The sequence below is a fragment of the Gymnoscopelus braueri genome, assembly GCF_963280865.1.
Source record: "Gymnoscopelus braueri genome assembly, chromosome: 18".
Classification (NCBI taxonomy): domain Eukaryota; kingdom Metazoa; phylum Chordata; class Actinopteri; order Myctophiformes; family Myctophidae; genus Gymnoscopelus; species Gymnoscopelus braueri.
Window position 1 is genome coordinate 42,453,191 of NC_137618.1, and position 23,397 is coordinate 42,476,587.

Genomic DNA, 23,397 nt, shown 5'->3' on the forward strand with positions numbered 1-23,397 from the left:
TGGGAAATATGAACATGAGAGACTGAAATCTAAATCTGCTACCTGACCTGACCCACTTCTTCCAATCAGCTCTGTTTAGGTGACACACTGCCTAATTTATGGCCATTTAACTCAAAGAGTGACTTTAGACAGGCAGCCACAGTCAGAGAAGACACAACAGCAGGGCATTTCTCAACTGACAAATGGCAACAAAAATACGTGTCAGAGTTTAATTACCATGCCTGTCTTTGATGCTTTAAGTGTGTTTTGAAAATTGTGAGGTAAGAGGTTACATAACTAGCCAATATTGTGTTTTCCCTTTAAGAACCATGGTACTGTACATGGCAACACCATGTAATGTAATATTCAAAACTCTCTCTCTCTCGCTCTCTCTCTCTCTCTCTCTCTCTCTCTCTCTCTCTAGTCTTCGCTCACTCACTCACTCACTCATTGGCGCACCAGAGTCGTGTTGCCAGTTACCAATGCGCGTCATCAAATAAAGAACATTGAATGGTAGAAATGTTCTCATCATTTAACAACCACTAAATTTAACCAACTGACTAAATCATGTGAATGAAGCTGCTTTGGGTGCATTACAGTAGCCTGTGCTTGCCACGCGTGCATAAAAGTCTAACACCAAGTTGTGTGAGAAACAGCGGGAGGCGCCCTGAGCCTACCTGGTGACCCGAAATAACCTCATTCAGTTAGCAGTTTAGCACCCGCATATTTGCATATTTGAGTTTTCCTCTTTTATTCTGGGCCCACGCCTGAACAAACACCCCCCCAACACTCCTGCAACAGATGGATCGCCCCCCTACTCCATGTTAGGAGTAACACCCGCCTCCCCTCCCCTCCTCCTCCACACGCTGGCCAATCCCTTCCCTGGGATGGCTTTGAGGAGGACACTGGGGAACATACTTCATATATATACGCCTAGACCAACCATTAAATACTCTGAGTATCCTCCACTGTATCTACTTGTGTGTGTGTTAGAGTCATAGTAACCACTCTTATCTAATAAAATGGCACCCAAGAAGGACGCTGCAAAGCCCGCCGCCAAGGCCGCTGCACCCGCCGCCGCCGCCAAGGCACCAGAGCCAGCACCCGAGCCAGAGAAGCCCAAGGATGTTGGTGTGGACCTGTCCGCCGTGACGGTAACGGTTCACATAGGATGGAAGCATGAGCAGAGCTCTGGGGAGGGATGGGAATGAATGGGATAGGATAGTGAGTGGCTTAGAAAAGTTGCATTGGGAAGGGTTCATCTGCTATAGGCTTTGTAAAACTCTCTGTAATTGCTAAAGGCTATTTGGATCTTTCATTAGGCTAATTTGATGCCATTGTGGAGAGTCTGATGTAACGCATCTGACTTTAAAATACTAAAAAATATAGGCAGCTTTTGTTGTATAGGCTTTTTGTTTAGTTTTTTCTTGTTTTGTGACAGGGTGATAGCCTACAGTTATTCATTGAAGAAATACTGAACCTGGTGTTCTTGTGGTTTAAAGGAAATTGTGCATTCCTTATTCCTTGTGGCTATTCTGGATGTAGCTAGAACATTTTCTTTTCCATCTCTGGGAGTTTGTGGTCTTTAATAGAGCAGTGGTTCTCAAACCTTTTAATTTCAAGGACCCCCATAGCCCGGAATATCTATTTTGCACACTCTCAGAGTTACATCCCTGTAAAAGGGTCCATCTGGACCCCACCAAGGTACCCTGAGGGTCCCGGGAGGACCCCACTTTGAGAACCCCTGTCACCCTAGTTCTTTCATAAATATTTTTGCTAGGACAGTGGGTTTAGTCTTAAAGCTTTTGATTTAATCTTACATGAGTCCCTCAACGGGGGGCTGACAGTCAGTTTGGTGAAGCAGCAAGGTGTGGTTGAAAGACCCCCGCAGCACCATGGATAGAGACCACCTCAGGGCACGCCCCTCGCCTCTCCTGATTGGACGAGTGGCGCGGTGACAAAGTGCCACAGCGTGCAGGGGTGCCACCAAATGTGGAGATGTTAATGCATCTAAAGATGGAACCTGCACCGCATATCGGGTAGCCTAATCCTCTGCCCATGCCAGCCTAATTTTGGCCGAGAGAGAGATTATACCCCTTAAGCCAACTTCAGAAGTGATTGGTTTATTCTGTAGATTAGTGGAAGAGGCATATCTATGCCCCGGTATTTAGGATTGATTGTCGTGGCTTTGCTGTCCCTGTTTTGGTTTAATTGATACAACATCGTTTGCAATTGTTCTTTTGTTATGGAGAGGAAAGGATCGCTGCCGCCTGCGAGTGTTGTTGTTTTTAGATTTTCTGTACACGAATGCCTGTGTAAAAAAGAAAGAAAAATGTTGCGACGTTATTCTGTGTTAATTCAACTAGCCCATACCCGGTCGACCCAAGACACCAAGACACCAAGACAGACAGACAGAGGTTACTCCAATTATATAGTAGGATGTCCTGCCATGGTTGCATGAGGGGTATAATGCACCAAAGCATACATAGCCCCCCATTGTTTGTTCTGTAAGCTAAGCAACAATCCAAACACAACATTAAATCACATAATTGTATGTATGGATGTATTATTATTATTATGACGCTAAAGCAGTGGTTCTCAAACTAATTTCAAGGACCCCCATAACTCTGAGAGTGTGCAAATGGAACCAAATGGACCCTTACGGGTCCATGTGGTTCCATTTGCACACTCTCAGAGTTACATACCTGTAAGGGTCCATTTGGAACCCCCTCAGCAAACACTAGGGGGTCCCTGGACCCCCACCAACACTGCGCTAAAGCACCACACCTGGCAAACACACATACAGGCCTACTTTTCCTGTAGCTGCGTAATAATGGAGCAACCACTGTATAGCACTGTTTGTCTGACTCTTGTTCTTGAAGATTTTCTATTGGTTTATTTACAAAACCTCATGTTTGCTTTGTTTGTCCTCAGCTTGACTTCACCCCAGACCAGCTGGATGGTGAGTACACTTGACTGCTTTTAACCTTTCCACAAATCATATCGCATTAGTATTCTAAGTGTATAGCTGCCGCTAATGTGATATATACTGTGTCATAGCACATAAAGTCAAATTATTGCAAATTGCCATTGAGACCTCATACAAAATCGGTGTGACAGCAGCCATTATTGTCAAATTGCGCCAGCAAACAACAAACCCAAAAGTCAGCGATTTTATAACGACCTCCGTTCCTGACACCTCCTTAGATATTTAATCTTCTCTGACAGGTGGAACATGTCCCGACACATGAAACAAAGCCTCCGTGATATTATTGTCACCTGTTGGTTCGTTAGCAGCGATGTGTGATTACGCTCAGCTGTAGTAGGCTTCTCAAAGTGGGGTCCAGGCCAGGCGACCCCCAGGGTTCCTTGAGGTGGTTCGAAATGGGACCATTTACCATATATCTCTGAGAGTGTACAAATGGAACCAAACAGAACCCGTAAGGGTCCTCCATTTTGTACACTCTCAAAGAGTTCTGGTGGTCCTTGAAATAAAAAAAAGATAAGATAATTACGAACCAACCTGCCACAAAGTCTGGCCTACGGCGGGTCGTTCCGCTGGCGTCAGCATTCCCTACTTTTATCCGGGTCAGCGGCCAGGCTGCCTTGCCTTTAAAAGGAGGGGGCTCATATTCTCAGCTATGTTTATCAATTCCAAGGCGGTCTTTTAAAAGTCCCAACCACTATCCAGGGCTCTGAGGAAGTGAGACAGCTGGGGTGCTCTGTCCAATGAGTCTGTGACAAAGTTAATAATAAGAGATTATCTCATGTCCTTCCTGGTCACTTGGGTCACTTCCGACTCTCCATTCCGACGACTATAGGTCGACCCTTACTAGAGGGGGAAACTAAATCAGTGGTTCTCAAACATTTTCATGTCAAGGACCCCCAAATTGATAATGTATTTGGCCATGGAACCCACAGCTGAAAATATCATGTGCCAGGGACAGGGACACCTGTCAGGGACACCCCAGATTTGTGTTGTTAAAATGTTTCAAAAATAGTGCGAGTCGTATTTTTCAAATAGCTGTATGTAAAGTTAAAGTGGTTAAACTTACTGTGATGCTATTTTAACTCGTTTAGCTGGGGACCGCCTAAAATCCCCTCCTCAAGGACCCCTGGCGGTCCCCGGATCCCATTTCTGATACCAATACCAAACAATATCGCTTATAGATCATCTTCACACCCAAAATATTCTACTGTAGCCACACTGACACACAGTAAAATGATCAGTTAATTTATCCGTTTGTAATACATTTTTGAAATGAACCCTGATGATTTTACTGTTGTTGTCGTCACCGGATATTGCCCTGTGTTGATTGATTGGCTCAAGTACAACAGAAAATTGACTCTCTTCTCCTCCTTCCATTGTATAGACTACAGAGAGGCTTTCGGCCTGTTCGACAGAGTGGGCGACAACAAGGTGGCTTACAACCAGATCGCAGACATCATGCGCGCCCTGGGACAGAACCCCACCAACAAGGAGGTGAACAAGATCCTCGGTAGCCCCACCGCTGACGGTAAGAGAAGCACACCACGCACACGCACGCACACACACACACACACACACACACACACACACACACGCACACGCACACGCACACGCACACGCACACGCACACGCACACGCACACGCACACACACACACACACACAGGGTGGTTTATTATAGTTAACTAAAACAAAACAACGAAAACGTTTAAATGCGTCTGTCTATCTGCGCCTATAAGCATCAATTCATTACCACTGAAACCCTCTATACTGACATAGTTGACCGTATTCCCAAGAGCTCTAGACTAGGCCCCCGCTCCCGTTTTCGACATCTTAGCCGGAAACAGCTTATTGTCATGCTCAGAAGAGTTCTGAGCTTTGTAGATCGGCTGTTTTTGCGCTAAATATTAAAGGTAGGGTAAGTGATTTACTTTGGTTAAAATAAGTGTTAAATAGCTCTATATTCTGGTAGTACTCATTGCTATAGAGTGTTTGTTCAGTAAAAGGAGTCTTCCATGTCTCTCCACATCTTTATTAAACAAAAAATGCATTTTCAGTGCTCTGTCCTGATTGGCTTACATTTTGTCACCTACCTGAAAATGTACTATATTCTGTTTACTAAAGAGCTGGAGAGACCCCTGTGACCGAACAAACGCTCTGTAGCAATGATTACTATCAGAATATAGTAATTTAACCTTTTTAACAAAAAAAAAGATTAATACCAAAAAATATCACTTACCCTACCTTTAACCCCAGAATAGGCATGCTAGGATCCAGGTGGTTAAGCCAACAACACAATAGGTCGACTCAAATGTTCAGCATCATTGTTTGGCAGTAACTATTTACCAAGTAATGTATTACTGTATTGTTTACACAAAATTGTGTAAACAGCCGACTAACAAGCTCTTGTTCTCACCCAGACATGGTCCAGAAGAGAGTAGAGTTCGAGCAGTTCCTGCCCATGCTCCAGACCATCGTCAACGCCCCCAAGGTCGGATTTGAGGACTACGTTGAGGGTCTGCGTGTATTTGACAAGGAGGGCAACGGCACCGTGATGGGCGCTGAGCTGCGTATCGTCCTGTGTACACTGGGTAAGTGTGTGTGTGTGTGTGTGTTGTAGATCAGCAATTTTAGCTAATTTTGAAAAGAGGTTGAAACTTTTTGAAAAACGATCAACATTCTTAAAAAAAAACATGTAACTTTGCCCTGTGTTTACATAACAAAACAATAAATACATGTTTTTACCAGCAGTCATCAGCCACTGGAAAGTAGTGTGGTGGTGTTTACCTGCAGAAGCACTTTTGTCCTCTCAATGTATTTTTGGTGTTTTCACTTTGTTTGTTTTGGTGGCACCCAAAACAAAACAAAACAAACAAACAGCGAAAACACCAAAATACAGCGCAATGTGTTTCGGTGACGATTATGGAAAATAATAGCGATTAGCTCAAATAATTGTGCCATGTAATAATAGTAGATGGTGTGTGTGTTACTGACATCACTGTGTACCTCCTAATCTACAGGAGAGAAGATGACTGAGGCTGAGATCGATCAGCTCATGCAGGGACAGGAGGATGAGAACGGCTGTGTCAACTATGAAGGTGAGATTCTAACCGCGTATCCTACATAGTGTGTAGGTAAAAGTTGAAATTGACAAAACACATTAAAGCAGCACTATGTGAGTTTGGGGTATCAGTGGCCACTTTGGACACAAATAACATGGCAGCCAACGTCTTTGACTTCATTACCCAAGAGTCTCTGCAAGCATGACGGCAGGGGCACGCTGTGATTGGCCAGTCTTTGCTTTGACGGGCAGTTCTGCCATGGCAAATTCAAGGCAAACTCATAGTCTCCCTTATACATAGTAATACAGTCAAGCCCCTAGCAGGGACCCCCCCCCCCCCCTGAGTCTATACATTTATGGGAGGATGATTGTTAATGCTTAAACTGTATAATGTAACTTTATAATTTTGTGGGACATAATATGCTATATAGTTGTTCAAAAGTTACACAGTGCTTCTTTAATTGCTCTGTATATGACTATAGTACAGATAGCTAAAGGCATTACTTCCAAGTAAAGCTTTTACTGTAGAAGTTTAACCACTTTAAACTCTAATGCATATACTTAATTGACCGGGGTCCCCCAGTGGTCAGTAATTGAATTACACCAAATCTCTTATGTATATGCATTTTTGTGAATGAAACATCAGTCAATCAATATTTGCCAAAAATAGGTTATCTACGAGCTAATAGATCAGCTACCCTCACCAAATGTTTGCATATTTCCGCCGTATGTTTCGTCAACTTATTATGACATGCCCAGAGAATAGAGACGATATAGGGTTCATTCATGTGGTTAATTGTCTTTTCTCTTCTCTCTCTCTCTCTCTCCTCGCCATGCTTGCTTGCTGCTCCTGGGGGTTTGTTTGACCACAGCCTTCGTCAAGCACATCATGTCTGTGTAAAGGAAGCTGCCACTCCAGTGGTGCTGAGCCTTGTTTATGTGTGCAGAAGACCCCATGGTGTCATGGCATCCCACTTCGTTGTTCCAACACCCACCAACACCACCAACGGAACAGGAGTAAAACCAAAAGGACAATGAGATGTCATTTCTGAATGACTTTTTTGTTTTTGTGTAGGGTTATTCTTTCTTTTCTTTTTTTTCCAACTGGTGCTCTCCTCTCTCTCTTCTTCCTCTCTTTCTCTCTCCTTTTCCAACTGGAAGCGAACTGCTTTTTTCTGCAAGATGTCAAGAAGCTCCTTTCTTGTCCCTTGCGCACCTGCACCCCCCATGTGGGGATGATGTTGTCGGGTTTTTTTCTTTTTGGTCTCTGGTCTCGTCAGTGACGGGAGGGAGGAAGGGTCCCGGTTCCCCTCCTCCTTGTCCCTTACTGTCCGACTGGCCCTCTGTCGGCCAGTGGAAGTGACTGGCTCTCAGTCGGCCAGTGGAAGTGACTGGCTCGGCCCAGGACTGGCCAATCAAAGTTGAATCTTTCTCATAATAACCCAAGCACCCCCACCCTACCCTTACCCCTCCCTCCCCGAGTCTTAAGTTATTGTACTTGTCCTGTACTGTCATTTCACAATAAACTTTTAACAAACTCCCATTCTAGCTCTTGTTTTTTCTTTTTGGTTCTGCATGTTAGCATAATAATACTACTACTAATAATATAATATCTCATATTTATGTAGCACTTTTCCAAATATTCAAAGTCGCTTTACATGGTGAAAATCTACTTTAGCGTTTTCGTTTGTCACCGTGTCCGGTGGTGGATCAGGCGATAATAGATCGTGGAAACTAAGTACCTTTTCTCAAAACTTTGAGGTATTTACTTCACTATTTTATTATCTATTTCAATCAATACTGCTACTCCACTACAACTCAAGAGATAAATGTGTACGTTTACTACAATTGTTTTAAAACTTTAGTTTGAAGCTACTTTGCATATTAAAAAAAAATCTTTTAAACCTCCCCTCACACATTAGAAGGCCAATATCAGTCACCAGAACCAAGGATGGGTATTTTCAATGAATCTATCATGGTTAAAATGGAGTTTGAAGTTCCACTGAATTTATATAGGAAGAGGAAGTGTCTGATAAAATGAATATCTAATATCTAAATACTGAATCAAAGCAACTTAAAAACTGTCCGGGTGCTCACAAAAGACAGAGTAGACGTTATAATGACCCAAGTGAAATATCCCTTTAAGAAACAAATCAGAGTACTTCTTCCACCACTGATAACAGGTCACTCCTGTTCATTCCAGTGTGCCTTCTCATCACCTGAAAAAGAAAGACAGCACTTCGGTTGCAATTTTTTGTCCGTATTTTATTGTCATTAATTGTTAAGAGATTTTTTTGTAACTGGTGTCATACAGTATCAACAGGAGAAAAAAAAACTGCGTACATCTACTTTAACTTTACCTGTTAAATACATTTACAATTGCTGTAGAGTGGGGGTTGCTGGGGGGTGGGGGGTGAGGGTAAGGGGCACAAGGAGGAGGGAAATGCAGAAAAAACACTGAAGCAAACAAACAGTTGCAGGTTTTTAGATTGAGAAATAGGTAGTGGGGGGCAGTATAGTATATATCACAAATGACTGAAAAATAAAAATTAAGAAGAAGGAAAAATACAGTAGATTACCGGCACACTAGTATCTAACAGATGCAAAAATGATGCAAGTTTTCCTACGTCGTTTTCTTATATTTTATGAAATGTCTTTTTTTGGTACAGAATTTTCCTTTTCTTCCGTTGTCCACTTTGTCCATATCACCACTATAAAGCATAATTGATGCTCCGCCGCACAATGGTGTGTCGAGCGACGAAAATAACAGACCTAAGTAGGTCAGAAGAACGCTTTGCGGATGCAACGTGTTGTGAGCTGATAGGTCTGTTATTTTTGGTGCAAGACACCGTAGAAATCGGGCATTAACAACTCAAACCCCAGCATCCTTAAAGCTTTCCCCACAATAACAGAAAACAGAATGGACACTAGTATAGAGCCCTGAGGGACTCCGGTTAACCATATGGGGTTTAAGTGGTTAAACTCCCTCCTACAATAGCGTCCCCCCATGGAAGCGCCACAGGAATTGTGACATGTGCTCAAACACGCGCACACAGTAGCTGCTTCTGTCGTCAAACCTCAGGTCACCAGCATGCTTTATGTATCCAATCAAATATTGTGTTTCTGACTCCACTACATTTCTAGGAAGTGGAGAAAAAAAGTACATGCTGAATTGATCACTTAAGCCCTATTTCAAATATAGTGAATATAGCAGATTTACAAGCTCACAACGCATCGCAATCGTGATGCGAGTGAGCTTGTAATTCCACTATTATATATTTTTGAAAATGTCCGGAAAATCTTTCAATTGTTTTGGGACAGTCAAAAGCAAGTACTCCAGTACTTTAACTCAAGTACAAATTTGACGGAGCAAACTTTCACTTGTAGTTGAGTAATATTTGACCAGGAGTATCTATAGTTTGACTCAAGTAGTGGTGGTTGAGTAGTTTGTCCACCAACTGGATAAATATATGGCACCTGGTATTTATTACTGATGCAGATCTGTGTACTCTGGCTGTGTACTAGCTACCGGTAAAGTGTTGAGTTCATCGGTCCCTTAACACAGTGGTTCTCAACCTTTTTAAGGCCGCGACCCCCCAAAAATAATCATATGTGAACTGGGGAACCCCCACCCTGACAAGCACTTGAAATTGTAGGCATTACATTTAGTTTGACTCGGTTCAACAGATAAATATTGTGAAAATAGCAGATCTACAAGCTCACAACACCTCGCAATGTGAGGCGTTGTGAGCTTGTGTTTGGTTCTATTTGCACACTCTCAAGAGTTACAGATCCGCAACACCCCGTTTTAACAACACAAAACTTGTATGAGGGTCCCTGGCACAAAATATTTTCAGATGGGGGGGGTCCACGGCCAAAAACATTAATTTGGGGACATGATAAAGTTGGAGCACCAGTGCCTTAACGGGACAGAGAGATGCACTCCATAGAGCATCGCAATCAAATCAGCTGTCTTGAAGTCATCACCACCAAGCGTTAACACCGTAAACAACTAATAACTACAAAAAACATGAACATGTCGATTTACATTATCCAATGATTCAGGAAATAACTTACTAAAATTGTTCCTTTGAAATACAAAATAGCCTCTTGTTGTACTAGAATTGGTACATGCTCGTCATAACATCATCTAGTTGTTGCAATAAATGCAATTTTACAGGTATAAGTTAATAGCCGGACAATTAAACGGTTTCTTTTTAAAATCCATTTGGAAGAGATGTGGGTGGCAGGGAGGGAACCTGCATTTTTGTACACAATCTTTTTAAATATATATATTATATATATATATATACGTTATATATATTATTTATTGGATGTCAAACAAGCATGACGGTTAAGGATGCTTGGATCTTTCGGAGGAGGGGGGGGTACGGGTCGGGGTGTCCTGGCATCCATGCACTTTTTACTGAGCGAAAAAACAAACACGTGCTGCATGGGTGCAGTGGTCACATGACTTTCTACTTAGCATAGAAAAGAAAAAAAAGAAAGAAGGGAAAAAAGGGGGGGGGGGGGGGCTAGTGTAACACCCGGGCTTCAAACCGAGGGCTCCCCAGTCGGGAAGGGACACTAAAGCCAAACATCTTAACCCCTTTGGCTGGGGGGGGGGGGGGGGGGGCATCAGGGTCGTTTTGGTCTTCAGGCAGAGGCTCTATAAGCCACTCTGCCACACGAGCATCTTCCAAAGCACTGACCCGACAACCTGTCGAAAGCCCCGTCCTTCCCCAGTCCTGGCCGAAGAAGAAACCCATTGAGGCAGATCTGAGATCAGTGCTCAGACTAAAACTAATGCCATATAACATTTTTTAAGGTTTTTTAAAAAGACTAGAGAATTGGAAACAGTACATTTTTGGGGTCAGAAAGAGCTATGGGAGGGTGGGGGGTGGGGGGGGGGTTGGAAACAAAATACGGTACTTCCTAACATCCTAAAGTTCGAGAAAGAGTTGGTGTTTGGTGTGTGGTGGAACTTGAAGAGAGAGAGAGAGGTTCTCTAGGGGGAGGCAGTTCCTTCAGAGGCTGTGGTTTCGCTTGAACGGTCGTGATAGGCCCGATTTATGCTGTGTCATACGACGGAGTTGCGCACCCCGGAAATAGCCGATCTACAAGCAGGTATAGATCGGCTATTTCCCGCCACCGCGACTCCACCCTATACGACGAAGTATAATTCAGCCTCTGGGCGGCAGGAGTGGCTGTAGGAGGGGTTATGGTGGGAGTTCACTGGAACCAGGTCAACTCGGTGGAGGTGGGGAACATGGGGAACAAAGGGTGGTCGTCCGGAGGGATAAGGGTGTGTGTGTGTGTGTGTGGGGGGGGGGGGGGGAATTTTCGGGTGGTTGGGAGCCATCTATACCACGGCCGGGGCTTCTTCACAAGCCCTGCTTGGCCAGGGCGGCGGTGACATCCTCGGCCAGGGTGGCGAGCTGCGGAGACTCCAGCATGTTGAGGCTGCCGGAGGAGGACAGGTGGCTGTCGCGGTGGCGGTTGGGGGACGCCGAGCCGGAGTGGCCCGTGGACCGGGTGACGATGATGTCGGCTCCGCCGTGGTCCACTTGCGCCTTATTGGCCGGGTCGCGGAACTCCACCTTACGGCTCTCGATCTGGATGGGAGGGGGGCAAGTGGTGAGACCACAGCGGGACGGGATGAGGGACAGGGGACGGGGGCGACAAGCCATACGTATACTCACAAGGCACAGGGATTAAGGCAAAAACAACAAAAGAACTACAACAATAAAATCCGGCCAATTCCCGCAATCTGTAATTTGTGGATCCGTGTGAAAGGAGAATACACAAACTAGCGATCCGTTTCCTAAAATATTAGCACAATTATGTACAATTATGATGTTTTGTTTTTATTATGTTGGATACAGACAACCAGTTGAAAAATAGTTGCTGATTAATGCTTTAACCTTTGCTTTTATGAAATATCTTAAGACCATTAGGGTTTTATGGAAGATTGTGAAACGAGTTTGATCTTTCACTCCACTGCCTTCGCTAGACCAATGCATTTGAATGGAGAGACCGGACGGGGGTCGCGCATCGGATGGGGTGTGAAGTGCCTTTATCTGCTGGCTATTGTTTTCCTACAGCCTACCAACAACTAATCTACAGTCGCTACTAGCTACCATACCTGACCTACTGTTATACAAAGTAGCCAGGTGGGTACTTGGCACCAGGGTTGCCAGATCTGCTTATTATAATTTCCCCGCAATATTTTATTTGAAAATAGCCGATCTACAAGCTTGTGAGCTTGTAGATCTTCTATTTTTAAATAGCTGATGTATATGTTAAAGTAGTCATGTGGCCCATAGTCGCTTCTTTTGGGCTGGTTTTCCTAGACCTGGTTGCTTGTTTCTCTCACAGAATCTGGCAACGCTGCTTGGCACACGAATCGAGTGGACCGCATTTGTGTGTTTACGGTGTGGTACCGCGTGCAATGATGACCAATACAACACTGGAGGTGGGTTGCACTGTTGGCTCCTCAGGGGAGCTGTGTGTGGATGACACTTACCAGGATGTGTGGTGCGTGTTATCCTGGGAACCCACCTTGGGCTGGGCCTTGTCCTTGAAGTCCAGCTTCACAGTCTCTATGCGCACGTTACCGCCCCCTGGAGGCGGAGGCACAGAAGGCAGGGGGCGGGGGCAGGGTGAGAGGGGAGGAAGACAACAGGAGGTACGTCAACATTTACATTTTGAAATGTAAATTTCTCACTTAATAGCTCTTTTCTCACTACCCGTGGCCGTGCCGTGAAACGGTACTTGTTTATTAGTTAGTCAGTTAGTTAAAGTTTATTTCGGTCAACTCATAAACCATACACACATATGGCATTTCATACAATAAAAGACAAAACAATTAAAAACAAAAACAAAGCAGCACAAAACTGCTCGACCGAAAAGGCGTCGGCTGAAGCTATTAGCTTATATAGTACCTACCCTTCTTGCATTAAATAATCTATTTAAAACAGAAAATCAATTGTATACTACTCAATCATTGAAAAAGAAAATATTCCTATGCTATATAAATATATATATATAATATTTCTAAGCTATATAAAACAGAAAAATTAATTGCACAATCAATCATTGATAATATTTCCATACTTTAAATAATTGCATAATTAACAATTATACATCACTATATTTCCTATAGCAACGTATATAATTATCATATCATATTATATTAATATATTTCATTACCATATTCATTTTATACATTTTCTTAAATTTGCCAATAGAACTACATATGGACCCTTCCAGGTCTTTAATTCTGAGAATGTACAAATATAAACCAAATGGACCTGGTTCCATTTGTACACTCTCAGAGTTGTGGGGGGCCTTGAAATTAAAAAAAGTTTGAAAAATCACTGATAAACCGTATGTTAATGCAATGGTGCTGGTAGATTAACCACCTGAACGCGAGAGTCCCTTATTCCATGTGGGCGAACAATTGCCGACAAATAGCCGATCTACAAGCTCACAACAGCTTGATACAAGTCGGTACAAATCTGCAAACGTGTGCAGGAAAAGTGAATGCATGATGCCTCTTCTGGGCAGAGAGCACATGGAAATGCAATTAACCACATGAACCCAACGGCCCTGTTCTAGGGCGAGCATCGGGGGAAAAAGCAGATCAACAAGCTTATACAAGCTTTTACAGTCTAGTGAATGTAAAAGTAGAGACTGGATGTGACCAGTAGATGGCGGTGTAGGCCATCATGTTGTCAATGATCCAACGGTACTTGATCCACCCTGGATATGGAAGCAGTTTTTAACATGCACATTGTTGCTGTCAAGCAGAAACCTCTCATCTCCATATTCTAACTTTTTGTGTTTTCTTAAATTAACGCCCTACTTGATCATAGTACAGCACCACACAAAAGCCCCAAAAGTTGCAGATCTGCAAGCTCGAAACTTGAGCTTGTAGATCTGCTACTTTTGTTATTTTTGAATTTCAATCCTGAAAAGTAATAGTTTTGGACATATGAGGTTTCCACCCGACACAGAGGACATGCTTAACGAGCAAATGCTTGAACCGTGGTTTAAAATTATTAATTTTCTTTGTTATAAGTTTATAATAAAAACGTGCCATATTCTAGTAGTAATAATTGCTGTATAGAGTGTTTGTTCAGTAACAGGAGTCTCTCTCTTAGTCTTTACCAAACAGAACATTTATTTCCAGGCCGGGACCACAATTTAATCCAATCAGGAGAGAAAACTCATACAGGATAAATGAATTGGAAGTAATGACACAGATAAGTGAGCAGACAAAATTGGATCTGGAACACTATACAATCGAAACTGAAAGGCTAAATGGGTACTCTATCCTTATTGGCTGAAATTGGCAATCCACCTGAAAATGCATTTTAGAGCTGGAGAGACTATTGAACAAACACTCTATAGCAATGATTACTATCAGAATATAGTGCTTTAACCTTCTAACAAAAAGCTCTAACCAAAAATATCACTTACACTGCCTTTATTTTAGACAGATTCTAGCCTATAGGCATGATGATCGTGGTTCTCTTAGTATTCTAATGCCTGATTTATACATTACTGGTGTCATCGGAAATAGCTGATCTACAACACGTTGTAGATTGGCTAGTTTGGGTCCGCGACCCCAAACATGGGTCTCAAAACCCATTGTTTGGGAACCACTGGGTTTAAATAATGTCAGTGTGAACAAGATGTGACGCTTACCTGGCCGATGGCGGATGTTGTCTAACGATCCACATTTGGAGGTCACGTGACTCAAGTCAATCCTCTTGTTCTGGATCAGCACCTGTGTGTATGTGGGTGGGTGGGTGGGTGGATGGGGGAGACAGGAGGGTCAGGGCTCATAGTTCACGGTCACTATATATGGTGACCATACGTCCCGGTTAGGCTGGCACTAAAATGTCCCGGTTTTCAACATTCACAAACCAAATTGTCCCGGTTTTCTCCACGGTTCAAGTAATAACACTCGTTTTAAGTTCTTATATGTGTGAGAGTGCGGTCTAGCCCAATGGTTCTGAAACCTTTTTGTGCGAAGGACCCCCAAATTGATATATATTTGGCCGCCGACCCCCATCTGAAATGGTTTTGTGGCAGGGACCCCCATAAGAGAAGATTTGTGTTTCAAAAATGTGAAAATTATGTTGTGAGCTACTGTATTTTTGAATAGCCAACACATACAATATGGACAAAGGGGTTAAAATGATTGTGACACTAAATTAACACATTTTGCTGGGTAACCGTCCCCCCCCCATGGACCCCTGGGGTCCCCAGACCCCACTTAGAGAACCAATGGGCTAGCCAACACCAACTCAGGAGTCCTGAATAGCTGCCCTCCACACCCTCCTGTCTAGCATCAGGGTCTTGAGCTCTGCAGTGTCGTTAGCTCAGCTGTCGCGCCGCTTCTTGCCTTTCCTGACTTCTCCCCATTATGCTTACATAGATGTTTATCATGTGCTGTTCTGTTGAAAGGTGCAGTCACTAGAATAAATGTCTCCCAATAAAATGAACAAAATTAAAATAAATTGAAACCAAAAAAAAAAATCACAAGCTTGTAGACCAACAATTCTCGCCATCTTTGAAATCGTATTTAAATGACTATGGGTCCCTGTTTGTTTTTTTTAAAAATATGCTCGCCCTAGGTCACGCGCACGCGCGCGCACACACACACACACACACACACACACACACACACACACACACACACACACACACACACACACACACACACACACACACACACACACACACACACACACACACACACACACACACACACACACACACACACACACACACACACACACACACAGTGTGACTACCAGCTCAGTCGGCCTTGCGGTTAGAGTGTTCGTCTTGAGATGAGATTGGCGAGGTTGGGGTTTGATCCCCGCCCAGGTCAGTGCGGTTAAGAGTGTTTGTCCTGAGATTGGGAGGTTGGGGTTCGATCCCTGCCCGGGTCATACCGAAATGGTACCAAATGCCTCCCTGCTTGGCACTCAGCATCAAGGGTTGGGTTGGGGGTAAGTCCCTGTGACATACTAGCGTTATGTCCAGGAGATAGGCTCCTGCCCTATGGGCCACATGGCTCGGCAAGTCTTACTTACTTGTGACTACTGCTACATTCTGGCACACTTGATATGTAATTGCATGTAAATGTCAGATACTGTAACTACAGAAAAACAAAACAAAACAAACAACAGCTTTAGGTGCTACAGTGTTGTGTTGCCGGTGTCTGTCATGGCAACCAACCACACGAGAAGTGATACGATGACTTTACGAGTGCTATAATTGTGAGGTGCATCTCAAAGCATAGCCAATTGGCTCCGTCTGGCGCACACGGAAGGCCTGTCAGACACGCAAAGTGAAAGGAAAATGACAGTTTGTCAGATCGGTGCAGGCCGTGGAGTGAGAGTGCACAGTTGAAAGTAGCTATGGGCAAAGTCAATTACCAGGGATTTAGTAGGGATTTTCTTTTAGCTGTGGGGGCGCTACATCATACACACGTGCACACACACTCACGCACGGTCGCCGATTGAAATAACCTAAATATGTAGGCCTATTAATTATTAACCCACAATATATATATATAATATATATATCAAATTGTATTCTCTTTACTTGCATAATGGGGATACTTTATAATGTTGTCATCTACAATTATGCATTTTACCTTGCAGACGTCTGTAAGTTAGTTCATTCATTAAACCATCAGCCAATGTCTGCATCTTTGGACCGCTTCAGAAAATCTGACAGCTATGCCTCTTTTAAAAGTGGCCTGTCCTACAGAACTAGATCATTGATATGCAGCCAGCCAGGGTCATTCCTATGATAATTTGCACTCTTGAAACTCAGCAGCTTTTGTAAGACGTTGTGAATGGTTGTTTTTGATCAATACGAAGCTGTTCTAGGTAAGTTGAAAGCTCTCTCGTGTGCAGAAACGTGCACGCACATGCACGTAGCATGTCCATTACATCACTGTTTCTCAAAGTCAGTTCCAGGGACTATACCAGAAGTGCAAATGGACACTTTTGTGTAAGTAACTCTGAGAGGGTAGAAATTGAACAAAACCGACCTCATTTTTACACTCTCAGAGTTCAAACTTTTAATAGAAGGCCGATGCACACCTCAAAGGTTAATGACAGGTACGTAGGACAACCAGGAAGGTCCAAATGTTCAGAAAACAATCTTTGATATCAAATCAAACATGAACTTGCATAAAGAGCATCCTTTATGCAAGTTCCAGACAGTGTGCGGGACCTCTTTCTTTGATTTGACATCAAAGATCCCTTTCTGTACACTCTCAGAGTTACATAAACAGATTTGGGTAGAAAAGTGTCAAATGGAGATCTGTGGCCTAATTAATTTTTTTATTTCAAAATTTTATTGGAGTATAAACCCCTTGAGATGCACCATCTTGTTTTCAACTGGGTCCTCAGGCACAACAAACAAACTATGACAAGAAACAATCAACAGTAACATCGACAAAACATACACGTGAGGGCTCTCACACCATCCCAGACCATTCTACATCTGCTACGCATGTCATATATATAAAGAAAACCAAAAATCAAGAAGAATCAAGCAAAGAATGCATTAGAGGAGAAAATATGTGGTTATCTGACACACCCCAGGATATCTGTATAGGGAGAGCGGGAGGAAAAACCATGCAGAGATAAAATGCAGAGGGGTGAGTTGATAAAACGGCAAACACGGTGGAGGAATAAAAGTTTCAGACACAGCGGGGGAGGAAGTCACACACACACACACACACACACACACACGCACACACGTACACACGTACACCCACACACACAGGAGGGATACACGTCACATCCATGGAGATTAATCACTGGGACATGTCGTAGGGTGAGTCACCCGCTGGCTGTCACCGTTTCATTTGATGTAGAATTTTCTGACTGCAGGTTTTGGTGTTTACTTTAAAGTCACTTTTAGGGGTTTATTTCTGGTTCATAAGATTAACATGAGAAGAAAGGTGACACACAGAGAGAGAGACAGAGACAGGTTGTATGAGTCACAGCCGAGCAGAGTGAACTGGTACGATGATGTGTGGGTGCTTACTGTTGGCACCAATGTACGGTTCATAGAGCAAATATCCCAATAACAACTAAACTAAATGTGACACTATTATTATTTTATTATCATTCGTTGCTGTCGGGCAGAAACCTCTTATCTCCATATTCTAACTTTTCGTGTTTTTTGTAAATTAACTCCCTACTTGATCATACAACAGTATCACAAAAAAGCATCAAAAGTTGACGCGTTTTGAGCTTGTAGATCTGCTATTTTTGCTATTTTGAAATTGAATCATGAAAAATAACAGCATTGGACATATGAGGTTGCACCCAACAGAGACATAATTATTATTATCATCATCATTATTATTATTAAAATATTATTATTAAAATATTATTATTTTATTATGCATTCACCATCATGTGTGGAATATTTACATAATGTTATCTCCGCCAGGCCAGGTGGACTTGGGCAAGTCTATGACGTCATTGATCTACACTGGCATATCAATGACATAAGACTCCATGTTTGGGTACGTTTTCAGCTCGATTCCAACAACTCTCATTCACCTCCAAATAAAGTTAAATATTTCAATAAATATAAAAGATATGTGGGGGGAAACAAATGTATTTCTTTGGCCTATTGGCAGCTTCAGTGGTTTGCGAGATTAGCACTGGACAAATAGGGGCAAAAACAATCTCCCCCCCTGCTTTTGGCCTGGTGGAGATAATAAAAAACAAGATATGAACTTAAGCTGTGGTTTGTGTCAGTGCGGAGGTGAAATAGGCAAGAGCAGCAATTCCCAACCTGTGGGTCAGGGGCCCACTGTTGGGCTGTGAGGATATTGCAAATGGGCTCCCAAATAATTGGAAAAACACTAAAGGGCCGTGTCCACCGAAGCGTTTTTTCCCCCGGCTGAATCCTCGATTTGTCAAGTTTTGGAGCAAGAAGATGCTTGCCCACTCCCAGGACACATAACAGACACCAACAGCTGAAGAACAGAAAGGTAAAAGGTGTGGAGGCAAAGCAGCCTGTGCAGATCAGCACCAGCGCTGGTTGGTTCCACAAGGAGACAGGAAGAGACAGACTGTTTACAACCACAGAGTGATGATGATGATGGAAGTGAGTGGACAACAACACGAGAAAACATTCACACACTACACCCACATGCAGGGTTCCATTTGCTGGGGGGGATGGGGGTGGGGGGATATTATTAATATGTTTGATATTATAATATATAATTTCTTTAATCAAAAGTAATGAAATTAACAGATCTAGAATCTGATACTTTTGCTACTTGTCGTATGATGAATTATATAGAGCTTAAAGGAGTAGTTCACCCAAAAAAAAAAAATTCATGGTGATTTTTTCGTTTTTATCGCATTCCTAAGCCAATAATTTGATTACCGTCTCCTACCGGCTAATGTATCCGGTGGGAGACACAAAGAGTCTCCTTTGTGTCTCCTACCGGAAATGCACACAGCCATCAAATTATTGGCTTAGGAATGCAAGAAAAACTAAAAATCTCCATGAATTCAAGGCTTCATGGGGTGTGTAATTGATAGAAAATAATTATTTTTTTGGGTGAACTATTCCTTTAATTGGTTAAGAAAATGTCCCCCCCATAGTTTTAAACAAAATGGAACCCTGCCGCCATGACAGTGAAATACAGCAAAAGACGACACCCCGGGGGAGGAAGAGGGGGAAAAAAATCTGTTTGGACACGAGACTCACGTTTCCACCTCCTGCCGCGTAGGCCCTCCTGTCCAGGGAGCCACACCTAGCCTGAACATGGCTAAAGTCCAGCCTAACACTGGGGATGAGCACCTGAGGGAAGGAACGCAGTGGGACAGGAGTTGAGTGTTTCTGTGTGTGTGACTGTGTGTGTGTGTGTGTGTAGTAGTCATATTACTTCAGACTACTTCAAACAACAACAGACTAAAACAGACTGGCAGTCTGTTGGCAAAAGTTGCCATTTAGTTCAGCACAAACTGTCGACCAACGGCAGGCACACTGTTGTGCGCATGTGTTAAGGAAATCAGATAATAACTCTCCACACCAGGAGGCAGCAGTAATCTGCAGTGCTGGTCTGCCAGTGTTGCCAGGTCTGCTTATTATAAGCGACTTTGGGCTTGTTTTCCTGTAACCAATGTTGAGAAGCAGTGATCTAAAATAAACAACATTCTTAGCATTTCAGCTATCCTTGCAACTCTATATGCGTACACTCTGTGACGCAAGGATAAATATAGCTCCGCACCTGAATATGACGCAGACCACATAAACGTGCTTGTCCCAGGTGAATGTGTTTCAATGCACAACAAACACATACATTATCCCACATGAACTCAACACACGAAACAAGAGGTGTTGACTTGTTTTTTTAAACATGTTCCCAGAACAGAAAACACAATTAATGTTCAAGTCATCTGTCATACAAATCTTTAGCACTGCCATCTGTTTTCCTGACTCCTATAATGTATTCCTTCTATGAACAATAGTCACCCAAATTAAATTTATCTCGGTTGGAGTTGCATTGTGTTAAGCTTTTCTTTTTTAATCTTGGGCTGGCTTGGGAACCTTTTGTAGTTCTGTATCAAATGCAGAATGTAACAAGAATGTGGTCCGATGCGCTGAATGCACAATTAGATACTGCCTTTAGTAGTATGTTAATTCTATGCAACTTAACAGTGGTTCTCAAACTTTTTGAGAAATTTGATGTCTCCCGGCTGGGACCCAAACTAGTGAAAATAGCAGATCCACAACGCGTCGCATGGTGGCGCGTTGTGAGGTAGATCAGCTATTTTCATGACTCCTTAAAAGTTGTTTTTATTTATAGAATTTCTTACATTTTTTGAACATTTCTGAAATTCTCAGATTAGTTTTTTTCTTTCAATTTAATTTCTGAACTTTTTTCTTCTTACTTTTTTGATGGTTCTTTGTATAGCCTTTTAAAGAACCATTTAAGAACCATTATTTTTCTGTGCATACCGTAGGTCAAGTGTTCAGCACGCAGCTAAGTAGAGAAAACCAAGAGCGCTGGCCTGAATGGTGACTGAGAACTTGAATCCATGCATTAGGGAGAGGTCCGTCACATTGTGTGTTTATGTAATGAGCATGTCACCCTTAAAAAGAGACGGTGGGGACCAGGTACCAACAGGCAAGGGTCAGGCCGACCACCATGACACCCCTGTTTGGAGGAACAGCTGTCACTATACCAGTTGGTCTCGCTACAGAGGTGACACACACACACACACACACACACACACACACACACACACACACACACACACACACACACACACACACACACACACACACACACACACACACACACACACACACACACACACACACACACACACACACACACAGGAGGGATACGCTATTTTTGACGTTTTTAAAGATAGATTAGTTAGTTTTAGTTAGTTTTGTAAACACACACTACAGTTTGTTTTGATTTTGATTTCAGTCAACTAAAATGATTTTATTTTAAATTCTAGTTTGAATTATTTTCTTAGTATTAGTTAACTATAATAACACACGCACATTGTGATCTCAACTTTACATTTGGGGGTCCCTGGGGAGGGATATCGCCACCTCTCAGCGTACAAACTGTCATGCAACTGTGACATGTCTAGCAGCTGACCAATTAGGTGGCCCATTCCACCTCGCTCCAATGTTGTTCCTCCCTGGCTGTCACTGAAGGTTGGTATGTGCTTCTTTGATCCCACTGCCCCCCCCCCCTCCCCCCCAGCAAACCACCTGTGGCCTCTGCCTCCCCTGTAGGTTGTGACTCATGTCCCTGCTCTTAAATTGACATACATTAAATGGTTGTCTTATAATAATGTGCTGAGTGAGATCAAATATTTACCCATGTATGGAACTCTTAAGCCCTGTTTTTGAGGCAGGGTTTTTGAAGGGGTTGATTTGTGTATGTATTTTTCTATGTTGGTGGCAGGGGTGTTGGTGGGGGGGTGTATCCCAACACCTACTGTAACACACCCACCTCCCCCTATACCCCCCCCTCCACAGACACACACACACACACGCACACGCACACGCACACGCACACGCACACGCACACGCACACGCACAGGCCCCGCCGCGTGGGCAGGTGTCAAGCTGGTGTTTTGGGGGGTGAAGATCCCTTTCTATTTAGTGGCTCGCTGCACAGTTCGCACCCGGGCAACTCATAAAGATGTCAGTTAAACACTAAAGGCCCCCTAATCAGGCCATCAGTGGAGGCTTGTAAGAGTTGATTCATACAGACACGATGACACTGTCTCCAGCATGGCTGCTTCCCCTGCCTGCCGCGGGGCGCGTGTTCCTCTGGGGAGGCCTGGTCCTGAATGAGATATCTGCAGTGGTGGAAGAAGTTCTCTGATTTTCTTTTAACTTAAAGGGATAGTTCACCCCCAAAATGATTTTTTTTCCTGTCGATTAGTCACCCGATGGAGACTTGCATGTGAGCTTGTATATTGCCTATTTTCAAATAGATGAAGTATGAAATAGGGCTTAATTGGTCAATGTATGTTTTGTAATAATAATCAAAATCTACAAAGTAAAAGTTTTCAAATAATAGGAGTGGAATAAAAAGTATAATATTTGCCTCTGAGATGTTGTATTGTGGAGTAGAAGTATAAAGTATTGAAAAATGGACACACTAAAGAAAAAGTTCAGAGCATGTGCAAAGCAAGTTCTGTCAGGGAATCAGTGCAGTTGTTGGCGGCCGACCATTGGGCCGCCTCAGCTCCACGTTTACATCCACTCATCCAATCACACACTCATTTCATTCTCAAACCGCTCAAACTGGAAGTTTGCACTATACTCATCCCTGCTTGCTTTTGCTGCTGCTCATGCTGCTGCTCTCACCACTGCTGTCTTGCTAAAAAAAGAATGCTGCTCACCCTCCACCACCCCAGCTACCACCTGTCGTTTTGCATCTGCTGTTTATGTACGGGGGATTTGCAGTCCCTATGGTTGGGAGATGCGCTTTATCAGAGTACCTAAAAGCAGATCCAATTCATTGCCAAGCCATAATAAATATATTGCTCATTTTATATTCAATAAAAATATCTTATCCTTCATGAGTTGTCCTTTATCCATTCATGAGTTGTCCTGACCGAACTGGATTATCTGAGCCACACTGGAGTCAAAGAGACAGGCTCAGAGAGATTCCCACAGCCAAAGAACTGGCCATTTGAAATGCAGATTTGCCCTCATGCTGACAAAGCGCTGGCCTCGACACGAAGTCAGACGAGAGGGTGTGAGGTAAAGTATGAGATACTGCCTTCAGGGAGAATGTGGCGAGCGGGAGAAATATAACCA

At 43.2% G+C, this 23,397-nt stretch overlaps 2 protein-coding genes across 2 annotated transcripts in view; one reads left to right on the top strand and one right to left on the bottom strand.

The window, feature by feature from the left end:
* Window positions 1-929: 929 nt before the first annotated feature.
* On the top strand, window positions 930-7,575 carry myl1 (myosin, light chain 1, alkali; skeletal, fast). Its single transcript, XM_080456982.1, has 6 exons — window positions 930-1,133; window positions 2,914-2,941; window positions 4,353-4,496; window positions 5,387-5,557; window positions 5,987-6,064; window positions 6,900-7,575. The coding sequence occupies exons 1-6, from the start codon at window positions 1,002-1,004 to the stop codon at window positions 6,926-6,928; spliced, it is 582 nt and encodes a 193-aa protein (XP_080313108.1). The 5' UTR covers window positions 930-1,001; the 3' UTR covers window positions 6,929-7,575.
* A 3,836-nt stretch (window positions 7,576-11,411) lies between these two features.
* map2 (microtubule-associated protein 2) overlaps window positions 11,412-23,397 on the bottom strand; it is a gene marked incomplete at its 3' end in the record, with an annotated part of 78,877 nt that continues 66,891 nt past the window's right edge. The window contains exons 15-18 of the mRNA XM_080412247.1: window positions 19,804-19,896; window positions 14,740-14,821; window positions 12,554-12,650; window positions 11,412-11,724 (exon numbers count right to left, since the gene is read on the bottom strand). Coding sequence (XP_080268373.1) covers window positions 11,412-11,724; window positions 12,554-12,650; window positions 14,740-14,821; window positions 19,804-19,896 — 585 coding nt within the window. The remainder of the gene's footprint in view (window positions 11,725-12,553; window positions 12,651-14,739; window positions 14,822-19,803; window positions 19,897-23,397) is intronic.